Genomic DNA, 11,058 nt, shown 5'->3' with positions numbered 1-11,058 from the left:
CCTTTAGTGTCCACATCGTCCTGAGTAAAGTCAATCAGGTTTACATCCTCTTTTCCCGCTCCTCCTCTCATCTCAATTCCTAGTTCTCCATCCCCATCGATTCCCGTGTTCTCCTCTTCCTCTTGTTTCTCTTCCTCTCCTTGAATCTCTTCTTGATTCTGTTGAATCACCTCTTGTATTTCCATTTCTGCATCCTCCTCCTCCTCGTCGTTTCCTTCACATGTACATCTTAGCACCGTCTTCTGGCAGCCTTGGCACCGCGGGTCTTTACAGTCCCGCGCAAAATGCCCCTGCCTCAGGCACTCTCTGCAAATCAGTTGTGGACAGTCCTTCTTTTCGTGATCCACACTTGCACATATTCTGCACGTCTTGACCTGGTGGTCATGAATCACTCTGAAGAACTGCCATCCTTCTTCCGTTTCAAATCTTGTGTTGTATGGCAGTGATACCACGTCTTTTGGAAATTTAACTCGTATGAACCTTGTCCCATCCGCCACAGTTGTCCCAGGGTAATACCTCCTTCTCAGTGGAAGTATCGGTGTAACTCCCCAGTTAGTCAGTTTTTGTAAAACCTCCTCATCATGTATGTAATTTGGCAATTGTAAAAAAGATACCATCCTTTCCGTCGCACAGAGTTTTGTGATTTCGCAGCATTGTCCATTTATTTGTAATCCATTCAATAATTGTTCACAGTCTTCTTCTTTCTCCAATGTAAGTTCATATTCAAATTCAGTTTTTTTCCTTAGTCCATATAATTTGCCCATTCCAGCTTTATCCTCCACAGCTTTAATTATCATCATAACCGTTAGTTGTTCTGGGTTTTTCACATTCATTGTCAGCGTAGTTTCCTTTTTGTATTCTCTCTGATATCTCATTCTTCCTCTCAATTTATTTATCATATCTTCTTTTTGATTGTATTCTTTTCTCTTTTCACCATCATCTTTTTCTTTACCTTGTATCTTCTGTTGTTCAAGCCTTCCTTTGACCATTTCAACTCCACTTCTCTTCTTTCGCGAAACCACAGATGCCCATGTTTCATTGTCAACTTTATCTTTTCCATTCTCTTTTTCCTTGTTTCCTTCAGTATAATCATTGTCTTCAGTCTCTTGGTCTAATATCCGTTCCTGTTCCATAGCCGTAGTATCCGTCATTTTGAAGAAGAAAATAAAACCTCAGACAGGAAAAACAACCTGTCTGAGGTTTAAACAAAAAATAAATAAAGAAAACCAAAAACTTAAATAGATATCAAAATAAATAACAGTAAAGTAAACCATAAAATAGGAGAGCCTTTCTCTCCAAACTGCCACCTCACACTTCCTGTATTACACCAGAAGGGGCGTTCTCAAGGTGGTATGGCCGTAAGCGAAATCTGCTGCCAAAATTGGGCTATTTGAATGGTTAGAACATTAGGGTAGTAAACTACATAAAGCTTACAGCACCTGGTATTCCCAGGCGGTCTCCCATCCAAGTACTAACCAGGCCCGACCCTGCTTAGCTTCCGAGATCAGACGAGTTCGGGCGTTCTCAAGGTGGTATGGCCGTAAGCGAAATCTGCTGCCAAAATTGGGCTATTTGAATGGTTAGAACATTAGGGTAGTAAACTACATAAAGCTTACAGCACCTGGTATTCCCAGGCGGTCTCCCATCCAAGTACTAACCAGGCCCGACCCTGCTTAGCTTCCGAGATCAGACGAGTTCGGGCGTTCTCAAGGTGGTATGGCCGTAAGCGAAATCTGCTGCCAAAATTGGGCTATTTGAATGGTTAGAACATTAGGGTAGTAAACTACATAAAGCTTACAGCACCTGGTATTCCCAGGCGGTCTCCCATCCAAGTACTAACCAGGCCCGACCCTGCTTAGCTTCCGAGATCAGACGAGTTCGGGCGTTCTCAAGGTGGTATGGCCGTAAGCAAAATCTGCTGCCAAAATTGGGCTATTTGAATGGTTAGAACATTAGGGTAGTAAACTACATAAAGCTTACAGCACCTGGTATTCCCAGGCGGTCTCCCATCCAAGTACTAACCAGGCCCGACCCTGCTTAGCTTCCGAGATCAGACGAGTTCGGGCGTTCTCAAGGTGGTATGGCCGTAAGCGAAATCTGCTGCCAAAATTGGGCTATTTGAATGGTTAGAACATTAGGGTAGTAAACTACATAAAGCTTACAGCACCTGGTATTCCCAGGCGGTCTCCCATCCAAGTACTAACCAGGCCCGACCCTGCTTAGCTTCCGAGATCAGACGAGTTCGGGCGTTCTCAAGGTGGTATGGCCGTAAGCGAAATCTGCTGCCAAAATTGGGCTATTTGAATGGTTAGAACATTAGGGTAGTAAACTACATAAAGCTTACAGCACCTGGTATTCCCAGGCGGTCTCCCATCCAAGTACTAACCAGGCGCGACCCTGCTTAGCTTCCGAGATCAGACGAGTTCGGGCGTTCTCAAGGTGGTATGGCCGTAAGCGAAATCTGCTGCCAAAATTGGGCTATTTGAATGGTTAGAACATTAGGGTAGTAAACTACATAAAGCTTACAGCACCTGGTATTCCCAGGCGGTCTCCCATCCAAGTACTAACCAGGCCCGACCCTGCTTAGCTTCCGAGATCAGACGAGTTCGGGCGTTCTCAAGGTGGTATGGCCGTAAGCGAAATCTGCTGCCAAAATTGGGCTATTTGAATGGTTAGAACATTAGGGTAGTAAACTACATAAAGCTTACAGCACCTGGTATTCCCAGGCGGTCTCCCATCCAAGTACTAACCAGGCCCGACCCTGCTTAGCTTCCGAGATCAGACGAGTTCGGGCGTTCTCAAGGTGGTATGGCCGTAAGCGAAATCTGCTGCCAAAATTGGGCTATTTGAATGGTTAGAACATTAAGGTAGTAAACTACATAAAGCTTACAGCACCTGGTATTCCCAGGCGGTCTCCCATCCAAGTACTAACCAGGCCCGACCCTGCTTAGCTTCCGAGATCAGACGAGTTCGGGCGTTCTCAAGGTGGTATGGCCGTAAGCGAAATCTGCTGCCAAAATTGGGCTATTTGAATGGTTAGAACATTAGGGTAGTAAACTACATTAAGCTTACAGCACCTGGTATTCCCCGGCGGTCTCCCATCCAAGTACTAACCAGGCCCGACCCTGCTTAGCTTCCGAGATCAGACGAGTTCGGGCGTTCTCAAGGTGGTATGGCCGTAAGCGAAATCTGCAGCCAAAATTGGGCTATTTGAAGAAGAAAAAAAAGAGACTCTTTCAGGCTTTCTGAAGAAACTGAGAGACTATTTCAGGAATTTTGAGGGGAAAAAAGACAATTTAGGATTTTTGAAACATTTCATTGACTCTTTTTTTTTGTTTTTTTTTTTTTAAACAATAAAGCTTACAGCACCTGGTATTCCCAGGCGGTCTCCCATCCAAGTACTAACCAGGCCCGACCCTGCTTAGCTTCCGAGATCAGACGAGTTCGGGCGTTCTCAAGGTGGTATGGCCGTAAGCGAAATCTGCTGCCAAAATTGGGCTATTTGAATGGTTAGAACATTAGGGTAGTAAACTACATAAAGCTTACAGCACCTGGTATTCCCAGGCGGTCTCCCATCCAAGTACTAACCAGGCCCGACCCTGCTTAGCTTCCGAGATCAGACGAGTTCGGGCGTTCTCAAGGTGGTATGGCCGTAAGCGAAATCTGCTGCCAAAATTGGGCTATTTGAATGGTTAGAACATTAGGGTAGTAAACTACATAAAGCTTACAGCACCTGGTATTCCCAGGCGGTCTCCCATCCAAGTACTAACCAGGCCCGACCCTGCTTAGCTTCCGAGATCAGACGAGTTCGGGCGTTCTCAAGGTGGTATGGCCGTAAGCGAAATCTGCTGCCAAAATTGGGCTATTTGAATGGTTAGAACATTAGGGTAGTAAACTACATAAAGCTTACAGCACCTGGTATTCCCAGGCGGTCTCCCATCCAAGTACTAACCAGGCCCGACCCTGCTTAGCTTCCGAGATCAGACGAGTTCGGGCGTTCTCAAGGTGGTATGGCCGTAAGCGAAATCTGCTGCCAAAATTGGGCTATTTGAATGGTTAGAACATTAAGGTAGTAAACTACATAAAGCTTACAGCACCTGGTATTCCCAGGCGGTCTCCCATCCAAGTACTAACCAGGCCCGACCCTGCTTAGCTTCCGAGATCAGACGAGTTCGGGCGTTCTCAAGGTGGTATGGCCGTAAGCGAAATCTGCTGCCAAAATTGGGCTATTTGAATGGTTAGAACATTAGGGTAGTAAACTACATAAAGCTTACAGCACCTGGTATTCCCAGGCGGTCTCCCATCCAAGTACTAACCAGGCGCGACCCTGCTTAGCTTCCGAGATCAGACGAGTTCGGGCGTTCTCAAGGTGGTATGGCCGTAAGCGAAATCTGCTGCCAAAATTGGGCTATTTGAATGGTTAGAACATTAGGGTAGTAAACTACATAAAGCTTACAGCACCTGGTATTCCCAGGCGGTCTCCCATCCAAGTACTAACCAGGCCCGACCCTGCTTAGCGTCCGAGATCAGACGAGTTCGGGCGTTCTCAAGGTGGTATGGCCGTAAGCGAAATCTGCTGCCAAAATTGGGCTATTTGAATGGTTAGAACATTAGGGTAGTAAACTACATAAAGCTTACAGCACCTGGTATTCCCAGGCGGTCTCCCATCCAAGTACTAACCAGGCCCGACCCTGCTTAGCTTCCGAGATCAGACGAGTTCGGGCGTTCTCAAGGTGGTATGGCCGTAAGCAAAATCTGCTGCCAAAATTGGGCTATTTGAATGGTTAGAACATTAGGGTAGTAAACTACATAAAGCTTACAGCACCTGGTATTCCCAGGCGGTCTCCCATCCAAGTACTAACCAGGCCCGACCCTGCTTAGCTTCCGAGATCAGACGAGTTCGGGCGTTCTCAAGGTGGTATGGCCGTAAGCGAAATCTGCTGCCAAAATTGGGCTATTTGAATGGTTAGAACATTAGGGTAGTAAACTACATAAAGCTTACAGCACCTGGTATTCCCAGGCGGTCTCCCATCCAAGTACTAACCAGGCCCGACCCTGCTTAGCTTCCGAGATCAGACGAGTTCGGGCGTTCTCAAGGTGGTATGGCCGTAAGCGAAATCTGCTGCCAAAATTGGGCTATTTGAATGGTTAGAACATTAGGGTAGTAAACTACATAAAGCTTACAGCACCTGGTATTCCCAGGCGGTCTCCCATCCAAGTACTAACCAGGCGCGACCCTGCTTAGCTTCCGAGATCAGACGAGTTCGGGCGTTCTCAAGGTGGTATGGCCGTAAGCGAAATCTGCTGCCAAAATTGGGCTATTTGAATGGTTAGAACATTAGGGTAGTAAACTACATAAAGCTTACAGCACCTGGTATTCCCAGGCGGTCTCCCATCCAAGTACTAACCAGGCGCGACCCTGCTTAGCTTCCGAGATCAGACGAGTTCGGGCGTTCTCAAGGTGGTATGGCCGTAAGCGAAATCTGCTGCCAAAATTGGGCTATTTGAATGGTTAGAACATTAGGGTAGTAAACTACATAAAGCTTACAGCACCTGGTATTCCCAGGCGGTCTCCCATCCAAGTACTAACCAGGCCCGACCCTGCTTAGCTTCCGAGATCAGACGAGTTCGGGCGTTCTCAAGGTGGTATGGCCGTAAGCGAAATCTGCTGCCAAAATTGGGCTATTTGAATGGTTAGAACATTAGGGTAGTAAACTACATAAAGCTTACAGCACCTGGTATTCCCAGGCGGTCTCCCATCCAAGTACTAACCAGGCCCGACCCTGCTTAGCTTCCGAGATCAGACGAGTTCGGGCGTTCTCAAGGTGGTATGGCCGTAAGCGAAATCTGCTGCCAAAATTGGGCTATTTGAATGGTTAGAACATTAGGGTAGTAAACTACATAAAGCTTACAGCACCTGGTATTCCCAGGCGGTCTCCCATCCAAGTACTAACCAGGCCCGACCCTGCTTAGCTTCCGAGATCAGACGAGTTCGGGCGTTCTCAAGGTGGTATGGCCGTAAGCGAAATCTGCTGCCAAAATTGGGCTATTTGAATGGTTAGAACATTAGGGTAGTAAACTACATAAAGCTTACAGCACCTGGTATTCCCAGGCGGTCTCCCATCCAAGTACTAACCAGGCCCGACCCTGCTTAGCTTCCGAGATCAGACGAGTTCGGGCGTTCTCAAGGTGGTATGGCCGTAAGCAAAATCTGCTGCCAAAATTGGGCTATTTGAATGGTTAGAACATTAGGGTAGTAAACTACATAAAGCTTACAGCACCTGGTATTCCCAGGCGGTCTCCCATCCAAGTACTAACCAGGCCCGACCCTGCTTAGCTTCCGAGATCAGACGAGTTCGGGCGTTCTCAAGGTGGTATGGCCGTAAGCGAAATCTGCTGCCAAAATTGGGCTATTTGAATGGTTAGAACATTAGGGTAGTAAACTACATAAAGCTTACAGCACCTGGTATTCCCAGGCGGTCTCCCATCCAAGTACTAACCAGGCCCGACCCTGCTTAGCTTCCGAGATCAGACGAGTTCGGGCGTTCTCAAGGTGGTATGGCCGTAAGCGAAATCTGCTGCCAAAATTGGGCTATTTGAATGGTTAGAACATTAGGGTAGTAAACTACATAAAGCTTACAGCACCTGGTATTCCCAGGCGGTCTCCCATCCAAGTACTAACCAGGCGCGACCCTGCTTAGCTTCCGAGATCAGACGAGTTCGGGCGTTCTCAAGGTGGTATGGCCGTAAGCGAAATCTGCTGCCAAAATTGGGCTATTTGAATGGTTAGAACATTAGGGTAGTAAACTACATAAAGCTTACAGCACCTGGTATTCCCAGGCGGTCTCCCATCCAAGTAATAACCAGGCCCGACCCTGCTTAGCTTCCGAGATCAGACGAGTTCGGGCGTTCTTTTTTTTTATTTTTTTTTTTTTTATTTAGAAATTTCAATCAATAAAATACAATAAAAATGAATACAATAAAAAATACATATTTTCCAAACATTGTGAAGTTAAACATTGCATATCTTCCATTTACATACATAATTTAAAAAACTTCTTCATCTCCCGGCAGCTTCCACATTAGATCTTTTAAAATACATCGAACTTTTGGGGTAAAAACATCATAAAAAGCATGCAACATATTTTCACCTTTAAAATACACATACAGTCTTTCAATATATGATTCAGTTTTCCTTTTAAAGACAGTCCATACATCCAATACAATTTTTTCCTTTTTAGCCACAGTTCTTCTCTCCCATATTGCACTTTTCATTAACATTACACACAGATTTATAAAACTTTTGTTCTGACACTTCTTTTCCCAACCAAACATCACAACTCTGTTCCATTCCATTACATTTTCATCCCATTCCTCTGTCAACTCTTTAACTAAACATTTACATTTCTTTAAAAAATCCTCCAATTCTTTACAATATAAAAACATGTGTAAGATCCACTCTTCCTTTTCCTGGCACACTTTACACAGATTGTTTTGTTCAATTCCTATTTTGTTTAAAACTGCCTCGGTAAAAACCACTTTATGTCTTATAAAATATTCCAAACATCCCAGTTTTGTTTCCACACATGTCCCCCCCATGTTTGTCCATATACTTGCTTCTTTTAAATCTTTGAATTTCTGCACCCAGTATCCGTTTACAATCGGCTCCTTAAAAACAAAATCTCTAAAAACACCATAAAACATTTTCATTGTACATGTTTTAAAACCACACAATTTTTCTCCCAACTTCACATACACTTCCTTTTCATTTTTCCCCTCTTCCATGCTTTCAATTCTATTAATCCACTCTTTGGGTATTGCCTTTTTTATTATTTCATATTTGTTTATTATCTCTTGTCTGCTAAAATCCTCCTTTGCCTCCTCCATTACATCAACAATAAACTGTACTGGTAAAAAGCCTTCTTTAAACTCATATAAAACATCTCTCACTCTTGTAATTCCCAGCTCCCACCATTTCTTAAAAAATATCTCCTTTCCTTGATTTAAAATGCCATTGTTTAAGAATAAAGGCTGATTTAAAATGTTCTCTCTACCTCGTGGATTAAAATGTACATTACTTAAAAATTTACCCCATGCACTCATCAGTTCCTTGTAAAAATCTGGCAACCCCTCTGTCATCCATTTCTTTGCTCTCATCCACAGTATACTATCCCCAAGATTAAAATTCCCACATTTACTTAAAAAATATTCCATTGTCTTTTTCCATGCTGTTTCCTTTTCTCCGTCTAAGTACTTTTGTATTATTTTTACTCTTAAACTATTCTTTCTTTGTTCAAAATCCATTAAGCCCAAACCTCCCTTCTCAACTGTTCCTATCAATGTATTGTATGCAATTCTTGCTGGCTTCCCTTCCCATAAAAAATCTAAAAAACATTTTTTCAGTCTTTTTTCTGCCCACAATGGCATAGATGACACATATAAAACATACCATAATTTTGAAACCATTAAAACATTCAAAATTAAAACCTTCCCCTTCAAAGTTAAAGTTCTAAGTTTCCAAAAAATCATCCTTCTTTCAATACTTCCTAATAACTCCTCCCACATTGCTTCTCCTACCTTCTTTTCATCTACTCCCATTAAAACACCTAAAATCTTTATTTCTTTTGTTTCCTTAAAAGCAAAACTATTTGTCAAATCTTTTGCCCCACCAAATCTCATGTACACTGTTTTTTCTGCATTTACTTTTGCTCCTGATCCCTTACAAAACACATCTACGATTCTCATTGCTTTTTTCACACTCTCTAGATCCTTTACTATCACTGTAGTATCATCCGCATATTGAAATATTTTGTTCTTTTCTCCCTCAACACTTATTCCCTTGATACTCTTTTCCTGCTTTATGGCTAGACCTAGTGGTTCAGACACTAAAGAATATAAAAGAGCTGAAAGTGGACATCCTTGCCTTATAGATCTAGTTATTTTAAAACATTCTGTTAAAAAGCCATTACATTTAATTTTTGTTACTGCACCTTTGTATAAAATTTGTATCCATTTAATAAAATTCCCTCCAAATCCAAAACTTTTTAAAATATCAAATAAAAATTCATGTTCCACTCTGTCAAATGCTTTTTCAAAATCTAAACTAATTATATAACCTTCTTTGTTCTTGTCATTTATGTATCTTATTGTATCTTTTATACTTATTGTTGTGTCTGCTATGTCTCTTCCTTTCACTCCGTACACTTGATTGGTTTTAATTATACTTGGCATCACTTCTTTTAATCTGTTGGCTAAAATTTTTGACAAAATCTTTAAGTCAGTATTCAACATGGTAATTGGTCTGTAATTCTTCAAATCTATCTTCTCTCCTTTTTTCTTGTATATCAAACTCATTAAACCCATTCCCATTCTTTGATTCAGTTCTCCTTTGTTAAAAACCTCTACATATACTTCTTTTAAAATGCTGCTTAAAAAATCTTTTAAAACTATATAAAATTCACTCCCCAAACCATCTATACCTGGACTTTTCTTTTTGTTTAATTCACTTATTGCTCTTTTTATCTCTTCTTCTCTTATATCTTCATCACACTCTTTTTTGTCTTGTTCCCCAACTGTTGTTTTTATTTGTTTCAGTAACTCTAGTTTCTCTTCTTCTTTCACTCCCTCTGCACTAAACAAATTTTCATAGTATGCTTTTATTTCTTTTAGAATTCCCTCATTTGTTTCTACAACTACTCCATTATTTCCTCTTATTTCTTTTATCATTTTCGCTTTCCCTCTACTTTTTTCTAGATCAAAGAAAAACTTTGTACATTTCTCACCCTCCACCGTGTATTTTGCCTTACTTCTTAGTCTTGCTCCTTCATATTTCTCCTCTTCCATTTCTTTCAATTTTCCCTCTAATTCTTTTATTTTTTGTATATCTTCCCCATTCTCATTTATTTCTTTTTTCAAATTTTCTCTTATTTCTCTCTCCTTGTGTCTCTTGCTTTTCTGTATTAGCTTGCAGTACTTGATTGTAAATTTTTTAACTAAATATTTTGTATTTTCCCACCATAATCTTTTGTCTTCACTGTACATTTCGTTCTTCTTTTCTGTTTCAATAATTTCTCTAACACTTAAAACATAATCTTCATTCTTTAAAATCTCTGTATTTAAAACCCATACTCCCGGCCCTCTTTTCATTGAACTCCAGTCTAGGTGCATAAAAATTGGTTTATGGTCACTTAGGCTTGATAACTCATATTTCACATTACCAATAAATCCTTCCACGCTCCTTGTACATAATATAAAATCAATTCTTGTTTTGCACATAAAATTCCCCACTAATTGCCTCCTTGAATATTCTCTAATTTTTTCATTTCTTTCTCGCCATATATCAACCATGTTGTTTTCTTCCATTAATAATTTCAACTCTTTTCTTCCTTTGTCACTTTTAAAAACCATTCCCTCACCCATTTCAATTTTGCTAAAAACAGTATTAAAATCACCCATCATAATAACTTCTTTGTAATCTTTTAAAAATTCTCTTAAAATACTAAAATACTCTTTCTTTTCATTCTCTTCGTTTGGCGCGTGAACATTAACCACAACTATTGCTTTTGTTTCAAAAACCATTTCTACTGCCATACATTTCCCTTCTTTATCATTGTATATTTTTTTACATGTCACACCACTGTTTTCTTTTATTAAAATTGCTACACCTCTGCCCTGCCTATCATCCCCATTGTTATATAAAATCTCTCCATTCCATCTTTTCCTTATTTCAGTCATAAAACATTCCCTCCAGTTAGTTTCTTGTAATAAAATCACATCTTCATTCTTGAACATTTCTTTCATTTTCTCAAATTTTCTTACATCTAAAAGTCCTCTAGCATTAAAAGTAACACAACTAAAAACCATTAAAAGAAAGACATATAAATAACTAAAAACCATTACTCTTCATCTTCTCCCTCCATGTCCTTTAACACCTCAAACCTATTTTCACTTTTATCTAGGATCTTTAAAATAGTCTTTTTCCTTGCGTTAACAATATTTGGTTTTACCTTTACTAATCTTCTTCTTAATTGTCCTTTCCCCTCTCTGTCTTTGTCCATC

General features: G+C 41.0%; 1 protein-coding gene and 29 non-coding genes across 30 annotated transcripts in view; all 30 read right to left on the bottom strand.

Annotated features, from left to right (window-relative positions):
* Positions 1-1,427: 1,427 nt before the first annotated feature.
* Positions 1,428-1,546, bottom strand: LOC148993925 (5S ribosomal RNA). The gene has a single exon (XR_016159533.1). It is a non-coding gene; the product is annotated as a 5S ribosomal RNA (ribosomal RNA).
* A 63-nt stretch (positions 1,547-1,609) lies between these two features.
* On the bottom strand, positions 1,610-1,728 carry LOC148993924 (5S ribosomal RNA). Its single transcript, XR_016159532.1, has one exon. It is a non-coding gene; the product is annotated as a 5S ribosomal RNA (ribosomal RNA).
* A 63-nt stretch (positions 1,729-1,791) lies between these two features.
* On the bottom strand, positions 1,792-1,910 carry LOC148993923 (5S ribosomal RNA). The gene has a single exon (XR_016159530.1). It is a non-coding gene; the product is annotated as a 5S ribosomal RNA (ribosomal RNA).
* A 63-nt stretch (positions 1,911-1,973) lies between these two features.
* Positions 1,974-2,092, bottom strand: LOC148993922 (5S ribosomal RNA). Its single transcript, XR_016159529.1, has one exon. It is a non-coding gene; the product is annotated as a 5S ribosomal RNA (ribosomal RNA).
* A 63-nt stretch (positions 2,093-2,155) lies between these two features.
* On the bottom strand, positions 2,156-2,274 carry LOC148993921 (5S ribosomal RNA). The gene has a single exon (XR_016159528.1). It is a non-coding gene; the product is annotated as a 5S ribosomal RNA (ribosomal RNA).
* Positions 2,275-2,337: 63 nt separating this feature from the next.
* On the bottom strand, positions 2,338-2,456 carry LOC148993920 (5S ribosomal RNA). Its single transcript, XR_016163336.1, has one exon. It is a non-coding gene; the product is annotated as a 5S ribosomal RNA (ribosomal RNA).
* Positions 2,457-2,519: 63 nt separating this feature from the next.
* On the bottom strand, positions 2,520-2,638 carry LOC148993919 (5S ribosomal RNA). The gene has a single exon (XR_016159527.1). It is a non-coding gene; the product is annotated as a 5S ribosomal RNA (ribosomal RNA).
* Positions 2,639-2,701: 63 nt separating this feature from the next.
* On the bottom strand, positions 2,702-2,820 carry LOC148993918 (5S ribosomal RNA). Its single transcript, XR_016159526.1, has one exon. It is a non-coding gene; the product is annotated as a 5S ribosomal RNA (ribosomal RNA).
* Positions 2,821-2,883: 63 nt separating this feature from the next.
* LOC148993917 (5S ribosomal RNA) lies at positions 2,884-3,002 on the bottom strand. The gene has a single exon (XR_016159525.1). It is a non-coding gene; the product is annotated as a 5S ribosomal RNA (ribosomal RNA).
* A 63-nt stretch (positions 3,003-3,065) lies between these two features.
* On the bottom strand, positions 3,066-3,184 carry LOC148993916 (5S ribosomal RNA). Its single transcript, XR_016161834.1, has one exon. It is a non-coding gene; the product is annotated as a 5S ribosomal RNA (ribosomal RNA).
* A 173-nt stretch (positions 3,185-3,357) lies between these two features.
* Positions 3,358-3,476, bottom strand: LOC148993915 (5S ribosomal RNA). Its single transcript, XR_016159524.1, has one exon. It is a non-coding gene; the product is annotated as a 5S ribosomal RNA (ribosomal RNA).
* Positions 3,477-3,539: 63 nt separating this feature from the next.
* Positions 3,540-3,658, bottom strand: LOC148993914 (5S ribosomal RNA). Its single transcript, XR_016159523.1, has one exon. It is a non-coding gene; the product is annotated as a 5S ribosomal RNA (ribosomal RNA).
* Positions 3,659-3,721: 63 nt separating this feature from the next.
* Positions 3,722-3,840, bottom strand: LOC148993913 (5S ribosomal RNA). Its single transcript, XR_016159522.1, has one exon. It is a non-coding gene; the product is annotated as a 5S ribosomal RNA (ribosomal RNA).
* Positions 3,841-3,903: 63 nt separating this feature from the next.
* LOC148993912 (5S ribosomal RNA) lies at positions 3,904-4,022 on the bottom strand. Its single transcript, XR_016159521.1, has one exon. It is a non-coding gene; the product is annotated as a 5S ribosomal RNA (ribosomal RNA).
* Positions 4,023-4,085: 63 nt separating this feature from the next.
* LOC148993911 (5S ribosomal RNA) lies at positions 4,086-4,204 on the bottom strand. Its single transcript, XR_016159519.1, has one exon. It is a non-coding gene; the product is annotated as a 5S ribosomal RNA (ribosomal RNA).
* A 63-nt stretch (positions 4,205-4,267) lies between these two features.
* Positions 4,268-4,386, bottom strand: LOC148993910 (5S ribosomal RNA). Its single transcript, XR_016163335.1, has one exon. It is a non-coding gene; the product is annotated as a 5S ribosomal RNA (ribosomal RNA).
* Positions 4,387-4,449: 63 nt separating this feature from the next.
* LOC148993909 (5S ribosomal RNA) lies at positions 4,450-4,568 on the bottom strand. The gene has a single exon (XR_016161587.1). It is a non-coding gene; the product is annotated as a 5S ribosomal RNA (ribosomal RNA).
* A 63-nt stretch (positions 4,569-4,631) lies between these two features.
* On the bottom strand, positions 4,632-4,750 carry LOC148993908 (5S ribosomal RNA). Its single transcript, XR_016159518.1, has one exon. It is a non-coding gene; the product is annotated as a 5S ribosomal RNA (ribosomal RNA).
* Positions 4,751-4,813: 63 nt separating this feature from the next.
* LOC148993907 (5S ribosomal RNA) lies at positions 4,814-4,932 on the bottom strand. Its single transcript, XR_016159517.1, has one exon. It is a non-coding gene; the product is annotated as a 5S ribosomal RNA (ribosomal RNA).
* Positions 4,933-4,995: 63 nt separating this feature from the next.
* LOC148993906 (5S ribosomal RNA) lies at positions 4,996-5,114 on the bottom strand. Its single transcript, XR_016159516.1, has one exon. It is a non-coding gene; the product is annotated as a 5S ribosomal RNA (ribosomal RNA).
* Positions 5,115-5,177: 63 nt separating this feature from the next.
* Positions 5,178-5,296, bottom strand: LOC148993905 (5S ribosomal RNA). The gene has a single exon (XR_016163334.1). It is a non-coding gene; the product is annotated as a 5S ribosomal RNA (ribosomal RNA).
* Positions 5,297-5,359: 63 nt separating this feature from the next.
* Positions 5,360-5,478, bottom strand: LOC148993904 (5S ribosomal RNA). The gene has a single exon (XR_016163333.1). It is a non-coding gene; the product is annotated as a 5S ribosomal RNA (ribosomal RNA).
* A 63-nt stretch (positions 5,479-5,541) lies between these two features.
* On the bottom strand, positions 5,542-5,660 carry LOC148993903 (5S ribosomal RNA). Its single transcript, XR_016159515.1, has one exon. It is a non-coding gene; the product is annotated as a 5S ribosomal RNA (ribosomal RNA).
* A 63-nt stretch (positions 5,661-5,723) lies between these two features.
* Positions 5,724-5,842, bottom strand: LOC148993902 (5S ribosomal RNA). The gene has a single exon (XR_016159514.1). It is a non-coding gene; the product is annotated as a 5S ribosomal RNA (ribosomal RNA).
* Positions 5,843-5,905: 63 nt separating this feature from the next.
* Positions 5,906-6,024, bottom strand: LOC148993901 (5S ribosomal RNA). The gene has a single exon (XR_016159513.1). It is a non-coding gene; the product is annotated as a 5S ribosomal RNA (ribosomal RNA).
* Positions 6,025-6,087: 63 nt separating this feature from the next.
* LOC148993900 (5S ribosomal RNA) lies at positions 6,088-6,206 on the bottom strand. The gene has a single exon (XR_016159512.1). It is a non-coding gene; the product is annotated as a 5S ribosomal RNA (ribosomal RNA).
* Positions 6,207-6,269: 63 nt separating this feature from the next.
* Positions 6,270-6,388, bottom strand: LOC148993899 (5S ribosomal RNA). Its single transcript, XR_016159511.1, has one exon. It is a non-coding gene; the product is annotated as a 5S ribosomal RNA (ribosomal RNA).
* A 63-nt stretch (positions 6,389-6,451) lies between these two features.
* Positions 6,452-6,570, bottom strand: LOC148993898 (5S ribosomal RNA). The gene has a single exon (XR_016159510.1). It is a non-coding gene; the product is annotated as a 5S ribosomal RNA (ribosomal RNA).
* A 63-nt stretch (positions 6,571-6,633) lies between these two features.
* On the bottom strand, positions 6,634-6,752 carry LOC148993897 (5S ribosomal RNA). The gene has a single exon (XR_016163332.1). It is a non-coding gene; the product is annotated as a 5S ribosomal RNA (ribosomal RNA).
* Positions 6,753-7,777: 1,025 nt separating this feature from the next.
* Positions 7,778-11,058, bottom strand: part of LOC148993896 (uncharacterized) — a 4,507-nt gene continuing 1,226 nt past the window's right edge. The window contains exon 1 of the mRNA XM_089128062.1: positions 7,778-11,058. This exon is cut by the window's right edge and continues 1,226 nt beyond it. Coding sequence (XP_088984188.1) covers positions 10,896-11,058 — 163 coding nt within the window. The 3' untranslated portion in view covers positions 7,778-10,895.

The sequence above is a fragment of the Pimephales promelas genome, chromosome 3 (genome assembly GCF_988280905.1).
Source record: "Pimephales promelas chromosome 3, fPimPro1.hap1.1, whole genome shotgun sequence".
Classification (NCBI taxonomy): domain Eukaryota; kingdom Metazoa; phylum Chordata; class Actinopteri; order Cypriniformes; family Leuciscidae; genus Pimephales; species Pimephales promelas.
This window is presented reverse-complemented; position numbering and strand designations above follow the sequence as displayed.